At 44.5% G+C, this 20,203-nt stretch overlaps 1 protein-coding gene across 4 annotated transcripts in view; it reads right to left on the minus strand.

The window, feature by feature from the left end:
* The window catches only part of AK5 (adenylate kinase 5), a 224,326-nt gene continuing 204,123 nt past the window's right edge, over nucleotides 1-20,203 (minus strand). For 2 of the 4 annotated variants that reach the window (XM_070592028.1, XM_070592026.1), the window contains exons 13-14: nucleotides 18,999-19,190; nucleotides 1-1,379 (exon numbers count right to left, since the gene is read on the minus strand). In XM_070592028.1, the coding sequence (XP_070448129.1) occupies nucleotides 1,311-1,379; nucleotides 18,999-19,190 (261 nt within the window). In that variant the 3' untranslated portion in view covers nucleotides 1-1,310. Of the gene's footprint in view, nucleotides 1,380-8,094; nucleotides 8,202-18,998; nucleotides 19,191-20,203 lie in introns of those variants that run through there. The other 2 variants (XM_070592029.1, XM_070592027.1) reach the window with 1 other exon arrangement.

Consider the following 20,203-nt stretch of genomic DNA (forward strand, 5'->3'; position numbering starts at 1 on the left):
TGTGTTCCATTTATTTTATTTGTACATATGCATTTCAAGAAAAAAATGACTTTAAAAATACAATTTTGTCCCAGGAATGGATCCTTATCTGCACAACCATTGAAGAAAACGAAAATCATGCAAACTGAAACTATGATCTTTTGTAGTGACTGATGGAAGATGCAGTTGTTCCAGTAGAATATGTAAGAAGCTCTGGTTTGGCAACAGATAGCACAAAAGAGAACCAAAATTTCACTGTTTTGATGCAAGGAAACAATTTTACATATGGGTATGGTAAGGTTTTGAAACCCCTGGAAAAGGCCTGTATGAAACAAATACAGTATTGGGATCTCTATTAACATCATGTACTGACATGCCCCTTCCCACCCTCATGAGTTTTGTTACTGTATTTCTTACTTGCTTGGCAACAATGGTGAGTAAATAGGTGATCATTTATTATCAAAACTATATGTTGACATTAGTCCAGTGGATGCAATAACAGATCACTTCATGCTTTTAAATTACATTTGATCATTGGTATTAATTAACTGCTGAAATGCACCGCCAGGTACAGAAGAGACTAGGTTAGACAAATTTATCCAATTTGTTCTCTTAGCCATTATGACAGTATTCCAAGTAGCCAGTTTCATAAAAATGAACCGAGAAATGTTACTGGTGACTAGTCTGGGTTTTGCTGCCTTGGAAAAGCTATAAAATTTCACATTTTAAAAATTTCTTATCAAAGTGTTCAAATTGAATCAAATTTCTTATCCATAATTGGCATTGTTTTGTCAATCCAGTCTCTTTAGCTCTGAGCTACCAGTGGGTGAGACTTGAGGAAATAGCCACGAGAGGAAGAGGCCCAAGCCTGCCCCCTAAATTGAGAGCCTTCATCAGGCAACAGCATATAAATCCTGGGGAGGGGAAGGAAGATGTGTTGGGAGTTAGGGAAGCTAACTCCGTATTTGATGAGAGTAGGACCAAATGATCACCCTCTAGAGCGTCCTCAGGGCACAACTGACAGACTGGCACTGCAGTGCTGTTCACATACTGACTGAGCTCCGAGGTGCAGCCTGTGTGATTGATAGAAAAGTGTGTGTGCTGTGAGTGCAGACAGCTGTCTGAACTATGAAGAAAAGGTTGGATAGTACCAGATACACCATGCATGATTTCCAGACACCTCTCAGACAGGCCAAGCTGGGAAGCAAACAGCGACGTCAGGATTTGAGGGGACAGAAAAGGTTTAACTCGGAACAACATACTGTGTTAAGGGATGAACCTTTAGTATTTTTCTCTGTCTCCACTCTCCTTAACAAACGTGCATTTTTGCTTCAGAAAATAGAGTCAATAGCTGTGCAGAGTCGAAGAAAAACTTCCTCTGGTGTCCCTTCTGCATTTATCTGTATTTAAAAGGAAAAAAAGAGAGTTAGTCTTGAGAAATGTTGTAAATAAGACATTTTTAAGAATTAAAAAAAGATTACCTGCTTATGTCTTGCTGTGCAAAGCTTTAAAAGACAAGAACCCCAAACCACAGAAAAAAAAGTGAAGAGTAGTTTAAAAACTAGGTGCCTAAATTAAAACAACAGTAAGATACCTCTATACATACACCTATTAGAAACTGACACCAGCAAATGCTGGTGAGGATGTGGAGCAACAGGAACTCCCATGCATTGCTGGTGGCAGTACAAAATGGTACAGCTGCTTTGCAAGACAGTCGGGCAGTTTCTCACAAAATTAAGCATACTCTTACCATATGATCCAGCAGTTGCACTCCTGGGTATTTACCCAGAGCAGTCGAAAACTTGTCCACACAAAAACTTGCACACAGATGTTTATAGCAGCTTTATTCATAATTGCCAAAAGTTGGAAGGCAACAAGATGTCCTTCAGTAGGTGAAAGGTTAAGTAACTGTGGTACATCCAGACAATGGAATATTATTTAGTGCTCAAAAGAAGTGAGCTAACAAGCCATGAAAACACATGGAGGAACTGAAAAGACTACATACAATATGATAGTCTGGAAAATGCAAAACTATGGAGACAGTAAAAAGATCAGGAGGGACTGGTAGAAAGACTGGGGAGAGAGGAATGACTGGGTGGAACAGAGACGTGGTTCACTGTTTATGGTGGTGAGACTATTCTGTATGATAGTATAAGGGTGGCTACGTGTCATTATACATTTGTCAAAACCCACAGGATGTACAACGCCAAGAGTGAACCCTAAGGAAAACTGGGGACTTTGGGTGATACTGATGTGTTGATGTAGGTTCATCAGTTGCAACAAATGTACTCCTCTTGTGTGGGATGTTGATATTGGGGCAGGTTGTGTGTGTTTCGGGGTAGAGAATCTGAGAAATCTGTACTTTATGCTCAATTTTACTGTGAACCTATAACTGCTCTAAAAAATGAAGTCTATTTAAAATAACAACAACAATAAGAAACACTAGGTGCCCTGTCAAGGTTACGGAAAGACTTTGGAATTAGTTAAAATGAGACTTCTGAGTGTTCCAGAGCGTTAGGAGCAGGGTGGGAAAAGGGCAGAGGTTGGGGGACAAGGGGCACGGGAGGGGAGAAGAAAGCAGAAGCTGGGACCTCAGCTTGCAGGTGTGCTAAGGGCAGAGTCTGCTTGGAGATTGCTGAGACGCCAGTGCACAGAGGAAGGGGAAAGGAGCTGATTTCCTGGGCACAAAGGCACAGCTACCCCTCCCTCTCTCAAAATGTCCCGACATTGTGCCAGCCACTGAGATTCATCCCACCACACATGAAACATCCACAGGAAGCAGAGGCCTGGCGATCCAAATAAGACTCACAGGAAGGGGTGGGGGTGGGGGCTGCGAGCTTGATAACACGCAGCTTTTTCAGGCTTCATCTCCAGAGGTTCTCCTTTGGTAGGTTTGGGCTAGGCCTTCTAACCCACGTATTTAACCAGTTCTCCAGCTGATTTTGATGTGGGTCATCTTGGACCACACTGAAACACTAGAAACACTTCAACTCTTGTCTAACTTCTTTCTGCAAACTAGTTTCCATTTCACAGCCCTAGGACTTCAATGATTCCAGAGGTAGAATGAATTCTCCAAAAAAGAAAAAAAGTACACATTTAAATATCCCAGAAAATAGATACAACATTTATAGATTTGTTTGTAATAGCCTCAGACTGGAAAAATGACAAATGTCCATCAGCAGTAGATGGAAAAATAAATGGTGGCATAGTCATATAACGGAATACTATAGTAATGGAAAAAAAGTACAGCTACATTCAACAACATGGATTAATCTCACAAAGTTGAGGGAAAGAAGCAAGTCTCAAAAGAACATGTGTATAGTATGATTCAATTTATGTAAAGTTCAAAAACAAGCAAAACTAAATTATATTGGTTAAGAATCTACACATAGCGGGTGAAACCATAAAGAGAAGGAAGTGCTGATTGCAAAGGTCAGGATAGTGGCTCCCTCTTGGGGAGAGGAAGGAGGTGTGAGCAGGAGGACGTGGGAGCACGGTGTTCATTTTAGAATTCTGCAAACCGCACATGTTACTTGTATGCATTCCTGTATGTATATTGCACAATACGGGAAAATAAAAATTGAAACAAAAAAATTGTTAAGTCCCCCCCAATGTGTCATACTTTGTTCTTATAGGGGAGTCAAAGACAGCCGTTGGCAACTGTCTCCCGCTGGAGGCTTCGCATCTGGGGGCAGCAACTTTGCCTCTGCCACGCTTATGGCCCTCACAGCACCTTGCCTATCGCTTCACCTCTCCTTCCTTTTCCTTCCAGCCAACACACATTTCCTGGGTGCCAACAGTGTACTGTGAGCCGGAGAGACCAAGCTGAACCAGACACAGCAGTCCTGCTCTCCAGGAGCTCGCAGCTCCAGGGCAGAGACAGTTAACAGGAATTTATAGTTAGAGGGGGAGCACAGGCGCTGTGGATAAAGGAGCACCTCACACAATCTTGGTAGGCCAGGAAGCTTTCTGAGGAAAGTTATCATTGTCACCGTAATTTAAAATAATGAACTTTACCACTAATGAAGCTAAGTGCTTTTTATTTATTTATCTTCCCCCCCGCCCCGACTTCCGCTCTCCCTTGTTTGCTAGCTGTCTTCCTTCTTCCCTCCCTCCCACCCTCTCTCAGCCCCTTCCTCCATCCCTCCATTCCTGCTTTGCTCACTGTCCCCCCTCCACTCTGGGCTCCCTCCCTCCATTTCTCCTCCCTGGCTCTTTCCCCCCCCTTTCCCTTTCTGGCTCCTACTCTCGCTCGGTCCCTCCCTCCTCATTTGCTCCCTCATTCCATCCCCTGTTCCATCTCACTCCACCTCCCCAGCATAAGCTCTTTTTAAACAGTCAGGTAACTCTAACAATGATTTTTGAAGACAGGCTATCCCTATTTCACAGGTGACAAAACTGAGGCCATGAAATATGAATTACATTTCCTGAGGTCCCACAGCTAAGTAGGTGGCAGAGACCTGTTTCAAACCCAGGTCTCTGACTCCAAAGTCTTTGTGCTTGTTGACTACATTACATTACATCCACCAGTTCAAAATGGCAGGATGGCCCAATTTGATGGGAACAGCAAGAAGTGAAGCTGGAATGGTAAGCAGAGGTTGACTACAAAGAGGCTTATATACTCTGTTACATGAGAATAATGGGGAGTCACATAAGACTGGAATGGGTTGATATCATCAAACACAGGTACATAAAAATCTTTAATAAATATCTGTTTAATCAAAAGAATTGCAAAAAGTTTGAAGTATAACGCAAAGAGCACTGTATTAGGAGTGACGATACCCATGCTGTCCCCTATGAGCTTCAAGAGTTAGACCAGCCACTCATCCTCCTGGGGCCTCGGTTTCCTCTACTATAATGAGAGGACTGACATAGGACTTGAGAGCCTCGAGGTGGGTTCCAGCTCTGGTATTCTGTGCTAATCTGAATCTAAGTTCACATTTTAGTGGGGCTGAGGCTCCTAGCAGCAGGCATCAGGACTGTTCAGTTCAGTGTCTCCAGTAAAGCTGAGCCTAGCGGAACGCATATGTATTTGAAGATGGTAAAGAAGGAGTCTTCCCTCTGGAGCGAACAGGACGTGCCAAGGCTTGGAGCTCTGAAAGCACCTGGGTTTTCCAGGAAGCACTGGGTCATTTGTTGAGGGTATAACAAAAGCGGCTTGGTTGGGGGAAGGAGAAGGAGAGGAGGCTGGAAAAACAGTTTGGGATGAGGTTGTGCCTCCATAGATTTGCCTATTCTGGACATTTTATACGAATGGAATTATGTGGTCCTTTGTGACTGGTTTCTTTCACTTAGCATCATATTTTCAAAGTGCATCCACGCTGTGGTGGGTATCGACATGTCACTCCTTTGTATTGCCGCCTAATGCCTTATTAGCTTTGATCTGAATCTACGAGACACGCCTTGGAATGTCTGCTCCCCTCACATCCCTTTTCAGCAAATCTGCCACTGCCCACTGCGCTCTGAACAGTCACCTGACTGCCTCATCAAACCTGGAAGGAGGGAGAAGGGGAGGGCTCGTTGACTGCCTTTCCCTGCCCCTTTTCAGGTTCCCTTCCTTGCAGTGAGCGTGGGCAAGAAGATACAAATCCACAAACCCTCGGCTTATGTATGCTGTCCACGACCTTATCAGTGGGAGATACATCAGGTCTCCGGACCCCGAGAAGGTCCCTGAGCACAAAGACTCAGTACGACCCTTTGTACGTCATGTAAGTTCTTTGTCCTCGTGTCCAATGCTTTGACCTTGGTACAAACACTTTCCAAAGTCCTCCGGATCTTCCCCACAAGAGGACGCTAATTAGCCTAGGGATTGAGCCCGAGTCATCTTCTACTTCATTTGCACGTAAGTCTTCTCAGGACAATTAGGGACACCTGTAGTGGGACTTTCAGCTGGTTTATACCATCGGCTTCATTTGGACAAACCCCAACTATATTCTCTCTGGGTGGTTGATATTTTGCAGTCTTCCTCGTTATTTATCTGCTCTCCCCACTGTCTGGCTGAACTCTACTAGCTCCTTGCATTTAACTGACTTAACCCGCCGTATTTCTACCTAGCCCTGAAACATTTCCCTCCTCCAACTCCTTCTCCTCTAACCAGTACTACCCAACATTCTCCAACCTTAGATGCTTTGCTAAATTTATCTTCCTTGCAAAAGAAACCCAGGCCTATATGTCCCACATTCTTATCTCCTATCTAATAGTTATTATGTCTCTTTTAACAGTGATAAATTTAGTGCAAAAATTTTTTTTAAAGACCATTGATTACGTCTTTTCTATTTTTCATAATTGATGACCTGGTCATTCAATGGGATGCCAGCATTGGATTCACATAATTTGGGTTGACCATTATCCAGAATTTCTTTAGACTCTGATGAAAACACATTTGTTCATTACAACACCCTTTCAGTTCATTGCGTTACCTTCCCCCTTTATCATCATAATGAACTAAATGGCTCCTTCAACACAGTCAACTGGTTGCAAGTCAAAGTGACGTGCAGTCTTTCACTTCTTGGCCAGATATAACCCACCATTATCCTGAATATCTACACGTCCAGCTAGACAGTAGGCTCTGTGAGGACAAGGCAGTCACTCAGAATTTGTGCCCTCAGTGCCTGGCTCTAGATAGGCAGGCAAAGAAAAGTTAAAGGGAAGAAGGCATCCCCATTTCTGCACTCCCTCTGCCCCTTCCTCACAGAATTGGGCTGTTGTGGGGCCAGAAATACACTCTTGGAGCCCATTTTCTGACCCACAATCTGGACTTTATGGAAGGACATGGGATTTTCTCTTATAAAAACTGGGCAACTTGGTTTCAGAAACAAGGGCTAATGAGCACAAGTGCCTAAGGGGTGACTCTTGTTAACCTCTAATGGCCGGGAGCCGAAGGCTTTCCAGCTGGATCTTATGAATCAGGCCAAAGCTGAAGTTTTGGGGGAAGCTGGGGGCCGGGCCGCAGGAGCGAGTCATGCCCTGGAGCTTCAGCTGGACCATTTCCCGCTTCTGTTTCCATCCAAAACCTCCCTCTTCATTTTGCTTCATGGCTTAAATACAGAGATTTATTTATTTAATTAAATAAAAGGAAGCTTCTCTTGCCACCCACCCAGAGTCACATGCTGTGGCGTGTGCCTTTATGGAGCCTGAGGACGTGAGGAGATTTAACGACAAAATAAAATAATCAGGCTTTCTAGGTGGAATAAACAGTCTTTGACTTGGGTGACTGGGAAATCTAGGAAGCTGTCTGGGATTCTGATTAAGCCCAAAAAGCAAAGTTCTGAGAATAAAATTCTAGAGGCAGTGAGGCAGCTTCATTTTTGTTATAGAAGGAGTGTGTGTGTGTGTGTTGGGAAAGGTATGGATTGGGTTTTTATGGAGCAAATGCGAGCCCAGCTGAACTGGGTGAGACCCAAGCCTTCGGTCCACTCTCCAGACTTCCCCGTCGGTTCTCTACAGATTACCCGGACATTTCCTGAGTCTCAACATGGATTCTCCCTGCTCACCTCATTCCCACACGGAGAATATTTTAAGAGAACAATAAGTGGCTTCTATATTTTCATATATAACTGTGTAACTCAAAGGAAATGGAAGAGAACCCACTTACCAAGCGCCTCGTAAGTTACAGGAACTATTCTTGGTGTTTACACCTTCAGCAATTTAAACCAGCTGACAAGGTGCTGGTGTTGAATGGCCTTAGTGAACAGATAAGAATCCTGTGTAATTAGCACATTGATTGTTTTGCATGAAGGAGACTTCCTCAACAATTGTGCAAACTTGAAAATAAGATGTCCTACAATATATGGTAAGTTTTTGCTCCATAATCAATACTTATAACATACAACAACCCTCTTTTCCCAAGAATAGTAAAAGTTAAGTTTCATAATGCTCTTTTTCCAAAAGATCTCCAAATCTGAATCATCAAAGTCAGAATGTATGAGGTTTTAATGTATTTAATTGGAAACTAGGTAAGTGGGTTTGCTTCTGACTTTAAGAACTTGCCCTTTTTTGGTCTGAGATTTGATATAAAATCCTGCAGTAAGTGATCAATATAGAAAGATTTTTTAATAAAAAAAGCTAAAAACAGTGAACAGGAAAAATGATTAAATTTCTGAGTTTTCACCTGAGTTCTCAAAGGAGAGCAGTCAGTGATAATATTTCTCAGCAGTCAGCAGAACATATTGTTAAATCAGGAAAGTAGTTACACCGCTTTGGGAATTGCACATTCCATGAATCTGTAAACCATAAAACAGTTGGCTGCTTCAAACACTGCCCAGATCTAGCTGTGTTTTTGCTGAATTTTCCCACACTGTTCAAAACATGGCTTGCGTTTTAGTTTTGTTTTTCAGGTGTTGGTGTCATGGGGCTTCTGGGACAAATCCATGCTGTCACAGAGTGGTGTGATTATATTGTGTATGCACCTTCCTCCTCTGCTAATCTTGTCCTCTGTCAAACCAGACAGAGCCTCACACACAGGGACCCCTCTTGGCCAGAGGAGAGCAGCGTGGCTCAGCCAAAGCCAAGCCCTTCATGTGCAGCGTCTGTGCACCACTGGGGACAATCATTAGATGCATTTTTCAGAAGTTAGGGTTATGTAAAGGACTGCCCCTGGGGAGTCATCCATTTCTCATATCTGATCAGGACATACATTTCTCCTCATTCTCAAGGCCTTAGAAAGAAGGAGGACTATATACGCTTTTGCTTTAGAGAGCTTTCAGGACAAGCTTTAGCAAAAATGTAAGGATGATTTATAATCTGCACATTAATGGCTTCTCTATACATAGCACTTCCCAAAGGACGAGCAGTTTGTCCATTTAAAATGTCACATGGTACTATCTTTCCTTCTTTTTTCTCTTCCTCCCAATTCTGTCTGAAGTTTAAATTTGACTAACAGATTTTTCACAGACATGAAAAAAAGTCATCTTTTCTAAAAGTGACCGTTCTAAAACACATCTGATCAGTCATTTCTCTATTTAAAGTTACCCAGTGGTTCCCTCCCTTACCTACAGTATTTAGCTCAAACTTTCTAGCATAGTCTAGAACTGTGCTAGCAAACTCAGGAGCCACATGTGACTTCTGAACACTTGAAAGGTGACTAGTACAATGGAGGAACTAACTTTTGATACCATGTTATTAAAATTAATTAACTTGACTTTTAAAACTGTATTTGATTCAGTTATTGGAAAATTCAAAAATATATTGGAACAACTTGGGGATATGAAATCTACCTTTTCTATCTTAAATGTTATGAAATACAAACACAACTCTGGTATTTCTGATGAAAATTTCACATCTGAATTGAGATATGCTTAAGTACCAGATTTTGAAGACATATTAAAAAAAAGAATGCAAAAATATCTCATTAATAATTTTTATATTGATTACATGTTGAAATGATAATCCTTAGAATATATTAGGTTAAGTAAAATGTATTGTTTGTTTCATTTGTTTCTTTTTACTTTTCTTTGTTGTTAATGTGACTACTAGAATATTTTAAGTTACATATGTGGCCCACATTGTATTTCTACTGGGCAATGCTGCTCTAGAAAATGTATTGAATGAAGGAGGAATGAATGAATGAATGGCTTCAAGGCCCTTCATAGTCCTGCGTCGCCTTGCTTTTCAGTCCAGCCTGCCCCCACTTTAATTCATCTGTTGGCACTACATCTTGCGGTGACATTATTGAGCTCCTCCACCTGCCAGTGCCTTTGTCCCTTCCCCTCCGTCTGTCATGAACTTGGACTCATCCTCAGAACCCAGCTCAAATGTCCTCTTCTCTCTGAAGCCTTTATCTACCTTTCCAGGCCCAAGCTCTGTGCTCCCAAAGACCTGGAACATTCTGTAAATCCTAGTACTATATCTACCACCTGGCTGGGGCTGCAGACTTTCATATGTCTCTCTTCCTCTTTGAATTCCCAGCATTAAGCACCATGCTTCAGACATTAGAGATGCCCATAAATGTCTGTGACTAGTCAGGGACTCAGATGGACGAGCACTGATCCTCTGCTGGTAGAATCCACGGCAGTGGCTCCTGAAGGGGTTCTGAGTAACGTGAAGACGGGCGAAGGCAAAACCCGCCATGGGACGAAGGCCACCACAGAGGAAGGAAATCAAGAATGTGTACAGAAGAGAACAAAGGTCTGGAGTTCTCTTCTGCCTGCTGTTCTGGGAGGATACAAGCCCGCAGTGAGCACAACTCATTTCTACAGGGCCGCAGGGGTGCCAAGAATATTGCACCGAATCAAAAGCTCTTTGCAGGAATCTAGTGATGGCTTGACAATCAGGAGGGGTGGGGGTGGAGAGAAAACTGTTTCAAGCAGAGTCAGAAAGAATGAGTTTCTTAAGTCTCTCAGAGACAGATGGAAGGTTTATGCCTCATTTGTCAAGTGAGAGGAGAGAACCTTGGGGCTCCTTGAAGTCGCTTTCTCCTTCAAGGTGAAAACCTTCCTTGTTCCTGGGCTGGCAGGCAGGCGGGAGGGAGAGTTGTCTCTGAATCCAGGTTGCTGGTGGCTCTGGGTCCGGGAGGCAGTGGCCTCAGGACTGAGAAGTACCCTCAGCTGAGGCGGGGCACTGACAGAAGGGGCCAAGCATCCAGGGACTGGGAAATCCCAAAACTTTCCTCTATTCAGAGAGCTCTTCTCAGGGCACCGTGGAGAGAGAGGGGAGTGGAGACAAATGGGTTACAAAAGCCTCTGCGTGGACTAGCTCAGCAGGCTCTCCCACCAGAAACAAAAGCCCGAATAAGGGGGTTTGTTTACTTCATAGTCGTTAGTAGTAGACAAATACAACCAAACTACAAACTGGTTGAATAAACTACAGAATATCCATATTATGGGATATTACATAACTATTAAAAAGAAAATGTTATTCAGCTATGTATTGACTTCCAGATGTTTCCGAGAAATGTGTACAGGATGGTAATATTTTAAAAAATCAGAATTCTCCACCACAGAGGGGGATGTGTGTTTGTACTACAGAGTAGATAGGTTGAGGTGAGAGAGAGAGAGTGAGAGAACAAGAGAGAAAGGAGGAGGAGGAGGAGGAGGGGGGAGGGAAGGTGGAAAGATACGCAATAAACTGTTCACACTGGTTATCTGAAGGGAGTAGGATTGGAAGGAGCAGTGTTAACTGTTTTAGATAGATAGACAGATAGACAGACAGACAGACAGATAGATCGATCGATCGATCAGCAGATAGATACCTTTACTCCTCACTTATTGCAGTGGGCATTACCTTAGTAATTTGGAAAATAACCCTTTGAAATAAATCTAATCCCAGCCACCAACAGGAACACCTGAGAATTTTAACGCAGCTAGGAGCACTGAATCTCCTGCTAACGCTCTCCTCTACGTAGCTATTTGCTCTTCCGAGAATCTCCAGGGAACACCCCTCTCTCCCTTACCTCCTGGGCCCTGGGATCTGGCAAGCACACCTGAGATAGCCTCTCCCAACTTCCCACTAAAATATCCATGGAGAGCCAGGAAAATGTGAAGAGTCATAGGATTCTGAAAACTTGGATTGTGACCTATTGCCAATGGAGCTCGAGTCCATAATGTGCTCCTGACTCAGAAAACGACCAGAAAAGCAGGTATCTGTTCTGCTGCTGCATGGCCACAACTTTCAAAGGCAAGAGCTGTTCTTCCTATGCCCCACTAGGACATCTTTTTCTACATCTAACTTAAGACTGCATTATCAAAAGGACATCTGAGGGGAGGGGGGACACATCCCAAACTCAGAGGACTGGTCCTGGTGCAGGAGGGGTGAGCAGGAAGAGCCCAGGGAATGAGCGCATTGCGGGGAGGTGGAGGTCCTTGCTCAGCCCTCTCAACCCCGCCATTCCACATTCGGTGCCAGCCTCCCACACGGTGGAGACCAGAGGGGGAGCTGTGTACCCCACTGCGCCTTCCAACGTGAGAGCTGAGGGTGACCAGTCCCGGGTGCCACCAGTACTCAAGGGCACATAAAGTGAGAGATTCATGATAATCTGCACATCCTGTGGGTCTGGAGGTTTGCCCTCCACCTCCAGCCCTGAAGTGGAGGATGTAGCAGATTATAGTTTCCAAAAACATTGCAATGATATCTCCCACCCCACATACTCTTCTGAATGTGACCTTGCCACTCACCCACTGAGAGATGACACATAATCTCCCTCCCCTAGAACGTGGGTTGGCCTTCTTGTAACCAGCAGAAGGTAGCAGAAGCAATGCTGTGTGACTTCCTAGGCTGGGTCAGAAGAAGTCTTGCAGCTCCTGCCTTGCCGCTGGAACATTCACTGGAGGCTCTCACTGGGGCGCCACCTTTGGAGCCCAGGGGCAGTGCAGTGAGAAGCACAAGCCGTTCTAGAGAGGCCACTGTAGGCACTCTGCTTGACAGTGCTGGCTAAGCCATCCCAGTGGAGGTACCAGACATGCAAATGAAGAACTGTCTCTAAAGAACACCATAGCCCTGGCCGAGGTAGCCCCCTGGTGTCTGAGTCATCCCAGCTCAGACCCCCAACACCGGGGAGCAGGGGAGAGACATCCCCACTGTGCGTCTTCCAAATTCCTGATGCACAGAGGCCACAAGTATCAAATAATGGTTGTTGTTTTATGCCACTCAATTTTGAGGTGGTTTGTCAGGAACAGCAGTAGATAAACAGAACGGAAGATGAGTGAACTTAAACAAACAAATTGAGGTTTCTGGGGGAAAAGCTACAGAAAAGGGCAAAGGGCACATTATTTCAGTGACTCAGAAGGAGAGAAGATCCTTGAAAATCATATAATGCAGAAATTGGAAAATTTTTAAATACTCAACAGTAAATATTTATTGTGTATTTTTTGTTTCTTGGGCCAGGCTCTGTGCTACACACTGGGGATACCGCTGTGAATAAGACAGACATAATTCTTCCCACCAGAGAACTGACTTTCTCTTAGTAGCTACAGAGAAGTAAAGAAGTAATTCTAACAAATCATGATAAATACAAGGATGGAGAAAGAAACAGGGCTCTAAGAACACACGGGAAGGACAGTTCATGTGCACTGTTGCTGGTTTAACCAGTGTGTACGAAGACATGGCTGCTAAGAAACAAGAGCAGGAAGTCAGGAAATGAGAACAGGCTCAGCCTGAAAAGGCAACAGCATGAGATGAAAGGAATAAGCTAAGGCAAACAAAAATACACATGAGAATGAAAATGAATGTTGGCAGCTAGAGAAGCTGAATGTCTTTTTACAACTGAATGGGTAATGTGGAAGGCAAATCTGGGATATTCTTTTCAAAAAAAATGAAAATAATGGAGTGGGTTACAGAACAGAACTGTGCTCTCCAGTACAGAAGTCACTGCTGTGTGTTGCTGTTGAGCACTCGAAAAGTGGCTGCTTTGAACTGAGGTGTGCTGCCTGCATAAAGTAGACACCAGATTTCAAAGACTTGATAAAGTTAGTGTCACCTGTTTCTTTTTACTTTTTAAAATGTGGCTAATAGAAAATTTAAAATTATATATGTGGTTCACATTACATGTCTATTGGACTAAGCTGGTATAGAAGGAAGAGAGTGGAGATCTAAGAATTTTTTGTTTTTGAGGAATTTTGAAGAAAAACAAGGAATGGTGGTACATAAAAAATAACCAAAGAATAATTACAGAAAACTTTCCTAAGTTAAAAAGACGTGCCTCTGCCAGTGAAAGTCAGGGAAAGCAGACCTATGTCTGGATACAAATTTTGAATTACGTGGGAAAAAATTTTTTAAAGGTACCAGTTGAAAAAGTTTCCTTCGAAATTTGTCTCTGCCTTTTCCCCCACAACACTAAATGCTTGAAAAGAGTGCAGCGGTGTTTACTGGTTTTTGATTGAAAAATATTATGGCCTAACTTTTATATCCAGTGAAACTGTCATTTGTGTATAAAGTCACGATAGGACATTCTCAGATATTCCCAGAGAAACTGAACTGAAAGTTAGCTGGAGTTCCTTTAGCCAACTGAAAAAAGCATCATAATTAAGAATTCAAGTACAGAGAATTCAAGGTATAAAGTAATTTTGGGCTTTCCTTTACTTGTGTTAGTCTCCAAACTTAGGAATCCAGTCGACTAAGGGTTAGCAAGTGGATTTTGCATCTAAAGGGTGAAATCTGATGTTATGGTGCCTTCTGCTTCCACTCCTTTCCTGGCGGGACCGGGAATGTGTTTTTCATCTTTATCCCTCAGTCCACACAAGCTCCTGCCAGGTAGGATGACTACCCAGAACAACGAAGTTACTGCCGTATTTCAGGACTTACTAAAAATGGCCAAACTATTTATCAAGTCAGGACACTGCAGCAGCAGAACTGCTGAACAAAACTTATTTTCTCCTTTACAAAGCAAAGTTGCCAAGGAACTGGATTTTCTGCATCTGCAAAATGCATATTTAATAAATCACTGGACTCTCTTTTTGTTTTTTTAATTGATTAAGACTAATAAGTAACCCAGGGAAAGATATCGTCTGTTGTCAGGCCCTCTTCATCTACGGCCTGGGGTGTTTCTGGTCTAACCATGCCGTGAGCAAAGAGTATACAAAAAATGGAGAAAAATAAGAAAATAAATCAAAGTGTTCATTACTAGTTATCTTTGGGTGGAAAAAGTCTGGATGATTTTTATCTTTATCCTCCTAAATTTTCTAGTTTATTTCTTTTTTAAAAGTAGATGTTACTTTTATACTCAGCAAAAGAGAGGTTTTAAATATCAATTCATACAAGTCTGTACATGCCACTCCAGGTCGCTATTTCTGGGGTTTCTGTCAGTTCACAACAAGCCCTTCTCCTCTGGGAATTCCTTGTTCCCCTCCAAGTCCCAGGGAAGCGCCCCAGACAGCCATGTTCACATCAGTCAGATCTGAATTCAAATGCTCCCTCCTCAGAGACTTCCCAAGCACCCAGCTAAAACACCCACGCCCAACAACTCACTCTTCTGTTTTATTCATAGAGCTTATCCTATCAGCAACTGTTTTGCTTTCTGGTCTACTGTTTTTCTCTTTCCAGTGAGGGACTTTGTCTGTCTTGTTTACTGCTGTGTCTCCAGTCCCAAGAATACTCTTTGACACATAGTATGCACACAGTGAAACATCCTCAGAACAAATGGAAAAGCCCCAGGTGCCACCACCTGCCTGGCCCTGGCTGAAAGGACTGGGGAGAAGAGCCAGAGCCAAGCACGGCCAATCAGAAAACTGCTCTCTGGAACTGGGAACTGCTGTGGGAACATGTAAACGTGGAAGCTGCAGGGTGCTCATGTTCTGGCTTCTGGGCCAGAGAAAGAGAACAATCTGGATGAGAGAGAAAAGGAGAGGACACATGTGAGAAGCGGAGTAAAGCCTGGCCCCACAGCCTTCCTGGGCCTACCGTTGCGCTTCAGCCCTGGGTCACCTTAAAATTAAGTTTCGTGTCTCAGGTTAGGCCAGCTGGCGTTGGGGCCTCTTACCTATAACAAAGAGTCCTAACTGATATCCCCACAGTCACAACATCCTTTTCTTCTGAGAATCACAGAGAGACCTGGAGGATTCCCGGAGATCATGTTCTGTCCATCCGTTTTATTTTAGGGTGAAGAATTGGGAGGTTGAGCAGTGAAATGACTCACCCGAGTTCACCAGGCTCATTCGCACCATGTGCCTCAGGCTTTCTGATGCTCAGGCCAGTATTTTCTCCACCAAGGAGCCTTCAGCCAGTTGTTGTGCTTTTCACAACCAAATGCTCAATGATTTTTTCAATAAGAAATTCTCTCACTCAAAGGGAAAAAAAGCTTCCTCTTATGGGTCAACTCCAGTGAATTGGGGGTGACTGTCACACTGCCGTGCTGAGAAAGTTTCTGAGGCAGCGTCCAGATTGGGTGGGAAAGAAGTGCCACAACTGAGGAATGAGGTCTGCCCTGAGTGCAGGAGGAAGGGAGTGGAATGGGGTAGAGGTCTGTTCCAGCTCTTTCTCAGGTACAGAGAAAAGCTGCTTCATGAGAGCAGGAAACAGTTGAAAAGTCAGAGATCTATTGTGTCACCGGTGCCTCTGCCCCTTGGTTTATGTTACAAGAAGTTCTAACTTTATTGTGTGATCATGGCATAATAAGGACATAAAGAATAAGGCAGTGACTGTGTAAATTCTGCTTTGCTTTTTTAATTACCTTTGTTTGGAACTGCATTGCACTTTTTTGGCTAGCTGGTGGCCAAAAGGGCTGGCTGTCGTTAGGCAGGGGTGTCAGCTGATGGATTCAATATCAGCATAACAGGGCGACACCGAGGCCTGAGGAAAGTGCTTTGGAGGGTGGTCTGTTTCTGGGCTGGACCATGGCATGGCTCTAATTCCAAAATAAATCTCGCTGAGCTCCTGATCTGTCTCGCCTGCATCTTGAAGTGTATTCGCCACACCACCTGGTTTTCAGAAAATCCCTTAAGTGATCCAGGAGCCCACCTGGATGGTGGGCAGCCCTACCTCGGGCTCTATAAACCAGCGAGACAGGGAGGAGGTGCTAACAATCCAAAGAACATCACAGGAACAAGACAAGCTGTCACTTAGAATCCAGGGGGAGCTGAAGCTGTTGCAAGAAGATTAGGCAGGAGCCCACAGGCCAGAGAACACGAAGGGACCGAGGCTTTCCCCTTCTCCAATGGAAAACAAGCCTGGCCCCCTCCCCTGCTTCTCCTCCAGTCCCCATTCTGTAGTCCAAGCTGCTGGCAAACCCCACGGGACACCTGCCAACAATTCTCACCTCCCTGGGCCCAGCACTCTGGCCCTGCTGTCCTTAGACTAGGTGGGGCGGAGGCTGGTTCATCTCTGCAGCTGCGTGGGGAGAGGACAGCCCGGGCCGAGGCAGCGGGTCAAAGCAGCTTCCCCGAGAGGCCCTCTGGGAGTCCTGAGAGCTGGAGGCCACACCGCTCTGGAGTCAGGACTGGCGCAATTCTAAATATTTGCAAAGTGGATCACAAATGTTACCTCACCACGGACCCAGCTGCCAGCATCTCCAAAGTGCAGGGGAAGCTGAAGGGACGAGCCAAATGGGACTGGAAGCTTCGGTTCCCACTAACTTAGATATTTCTAAGGAGGATTCCCGAAATCAGATTTATCTGAGAACTCCATTAGCCCTGTATCGATGGGTCAATCATTTGCGAGTGTGTAGAATTTAGGTTAGAATAATACAAGAGAGAGAGAAAAGAGATTTTCTGACTCTGAGAGTGATTGAACTCTGAAATACTTAGAGATTCTCTCATTTCTACCAATCTTGAAAGTGGAAGAAATTCTCTTCTCTCTGGATAGTTTCCATATGTGTCCTGGGCTGCACAAAGGGTGGAAATCACTCATGTTGGAAAGGCCTTTGAAAGCTGGAATTCTTAAGACCCTGCTCTTATGTAGTGCACTTTTTGTTTGTTGTTTTTAAAGACCTAAGTCTTTGTTTTCTGTGGTAACCAGAGGTTACATACACGAAGCACAACAAATAGGTTTCATCTTGCACATCAGTTGGTAGTAGCTGCCTGGAGTGCTGGGTTCACAAACACTCTGAGGCCACATCTGGATACTGCAGGAAAGAGTGCCACGATGGACCAGCAATGCCTGCTATGCAGACGGAAGCTGGGGGCGATGGCTCTCATGCCACATATCTGACATCCCTGAGTTAAATCAAGGAGCATCTCTCAGATGTCTATACCCAGGGCTAAGTTATTAGGATTCTGCAAAATGGACCTCCTATCTTCTAACAGGTTTAGAAGATAAAAATTCATTATCAATGGTTTTCCCCAAGGAATTGATGATGTAGCTGCCTCAGAGCAAGTTTGTTACTTTTTGATCAATGTCTCCTATTAACTTTCTGTGAGGAGCAAGAAGTAGGTGTCCACTCTTCCTATTCTGCTTTGAGTACCCAGGATTTTGTTGCCAGATTACTGTCCCAGCCTCCCAGCGGTCTCCTAGCCTTACCTTCTTGGGATCTGTTCTCCACAAGGCTGGCAGAGGGAGCATTCTAAATAAAAACTCTGATCATGTCTGTCCCCTTCAGTAGTTCCCATCATCTCAGGACAACTGTCTGCTCCTACATAGGTTCATCTTGATCTGGTCCTTGCTTGCCTCTCCATCCCCATCTCTTGTCCCTCTTTCCTTGGTACTTTATGTCACAGCCGAGCCCAGTTCCTTGTCTCTTCTGACCTTTTACACTTGGGGCTCCTTCTGTGTGGAGTGCCCCGCTGCCCTCACAGCACCCCATCCTGTGGCTTAGTTTCGTTCTCCTCCTGTGACCTTCCTTGATGTCTTTCCTTTCCCCTCAGACTGCATTCAAGGGCCCTAGGAACTTACTCTGTGCCTGCTTTGGTCGCATATTGTGCTCACAGGTTTGTCTATCACCCCCACTAACACCCTAGGCTCTAGCAGGAAGAACCACACTTTATTATCTGCTGCAAACCACCAGGGCAATGGATGGCCCATGGGAGGTGCTTGACACCTATTTATTAAGTCGATGGATGGGGATTGGATAGTTTTCCCAAATTCACGAAATTAATGGTGACTCAGTATGGATCGTCACTCATGATCATTAAGTTGATGCTACCTGTTTCCCACAGTCTCTTCAGTGCTTCACCTAATTGCCTGCTCCCCCGGTACCATATACTGCGGCTCCCAATGTGAGTTACTGCAAGAAATTGAGGCAAAGGGCCAAGCGCAACTATGAACCACGTAAAAATCCAGGAATTCCAAGTTGTTGAATTTTAGATCTAGATGACATCTTTCAGATCATCCTGTTCAGCTGAGGTCTGGAAGGCAGAACTTATGCCTCATCCATGCCTCCTTCCCTCCCTTTCTCTCTCTCTTGGAAAAACTATCTTGGCAACTGTGAAAACTGTATGACCAACTTTTCATAATTCATATGATGACAGTTATTTAACTTTGATTGACACAAAAGTGAAGAGAGTAAGGGAGCCATATTTTGGCCCAAATTGTGCAGCTGTATGCAGCTCTAATTCCCAGATCCTTAACCAAAATTTCCCCAGTTTTTCTCTTTTCTTGAAAAAAAAAAAAAAAAGGGTAACTGGCTCATTTTGGAGGGGGGAAGTGAAATAATTCACCTTCTGTAGCTGTGTCTTCGTCTCATAGTAGGCGATCACAGGAATGGATGCTCGGTAGTAGGTTTCAAGGCGTTTGGCGATGGTGGCGGTGTTGTCGTCTGCGCACGGGCTGCTCCGGCTCCTCTGGAGAAGGCGGTTGGTCATGGTGTCTGCCGAGCAGTCCATACAGATCACCAAGTGCGGGTTTCCAATCTGGGGGTGGGAAGAACAACACGGTCAGAAATTCCACTCTGCGATGTTCTGGAACTGCCTGGGACCCCTAGTTCTTTCCTTTTCTGGCCTTCTGGTTCCCCTCAAGGTCCCAGAACTACATCGTGGCAGAGCTGGGTCTGGACTTCATGCTCCTCATTTCCAGGTCAGTGGCTTTCCATACGCTGCCTCAGAACTGTCTCTTGCCCTCAGCTTTTGTCACCTCACACAATATGGGAATTATATAGTAAGCTATCCAATGCAGTCACAATCTGTCCTCCACAGTGAGGGGAGGTGTGTGTGTGTGTGTGTGTGTGTGTGTGTATGTGTGTGTTTCCTCCTGGAAGCCTTCCCTGACCTACTGAGGCAGAGCTAACCACTTCCTCTTTTGTACCACCATTATAGCTTATATCAGCCACCAGTAGCATGATGTGACTGTGTCCCACTATGTGGGGGTCAGCAGAGCATAATGGTTGAGCACACGAAGGTTGAAGTCAGGCTGCTTAGGGTGGAATCCTGGGGTGGTGGCTCGTCTCCATGATGGTCATCATCAATTCCTTGCCTCAGTACACTTTAAGCTCTTCCCTCATTGAGACATAGAGTCCATTCCTCCACCCCCTTGAATCTGGGCCACCCTGTAACTGTTTTGACCAACGGAATATAGTGGAAATGATGCCACATGCTTTTAGAAGATCATAAGAGATACTGCAGTTTCTTCCTGGTCAACTGCCATCCAAGATGTCCAACTACTCTGACTGCTAAGCTGTGAGGAAGCCCAAGCTAGCCAGATGGAGAGGCCATGTGGACAGAGGTGCCCGACCAGCCCTCAGCTGTCGTAGACATCCCAGCCCTAGCTCCAGGCACATGTACTCAGCCTTAGCCGCTGTCTGACTGCAGCTGTATAAAGGATCCCAAGTGAGACCCAGCCAGCCGAGCCCATCGACCCTCAGAACCTTTTAGAGAAAACATCGAATTGTTATTTTAAGCAATCTGGCTTCATCATTAACTAAAAGTGT

Source organism: Equus przewalskii, chromosome 24, assembly GCF_037783145.1.
Source record: "Equus przewalskii isolate Varuska chromosome 24, EquPr2, whole genome shotgun sequence".
In the NCBI taxonomy this organism is placed as follows: Eukaryota; Metazoa; Chordata; class Mammalia; order Perissodactyla; family Equidae; genus Equus; species Equus przewalskii.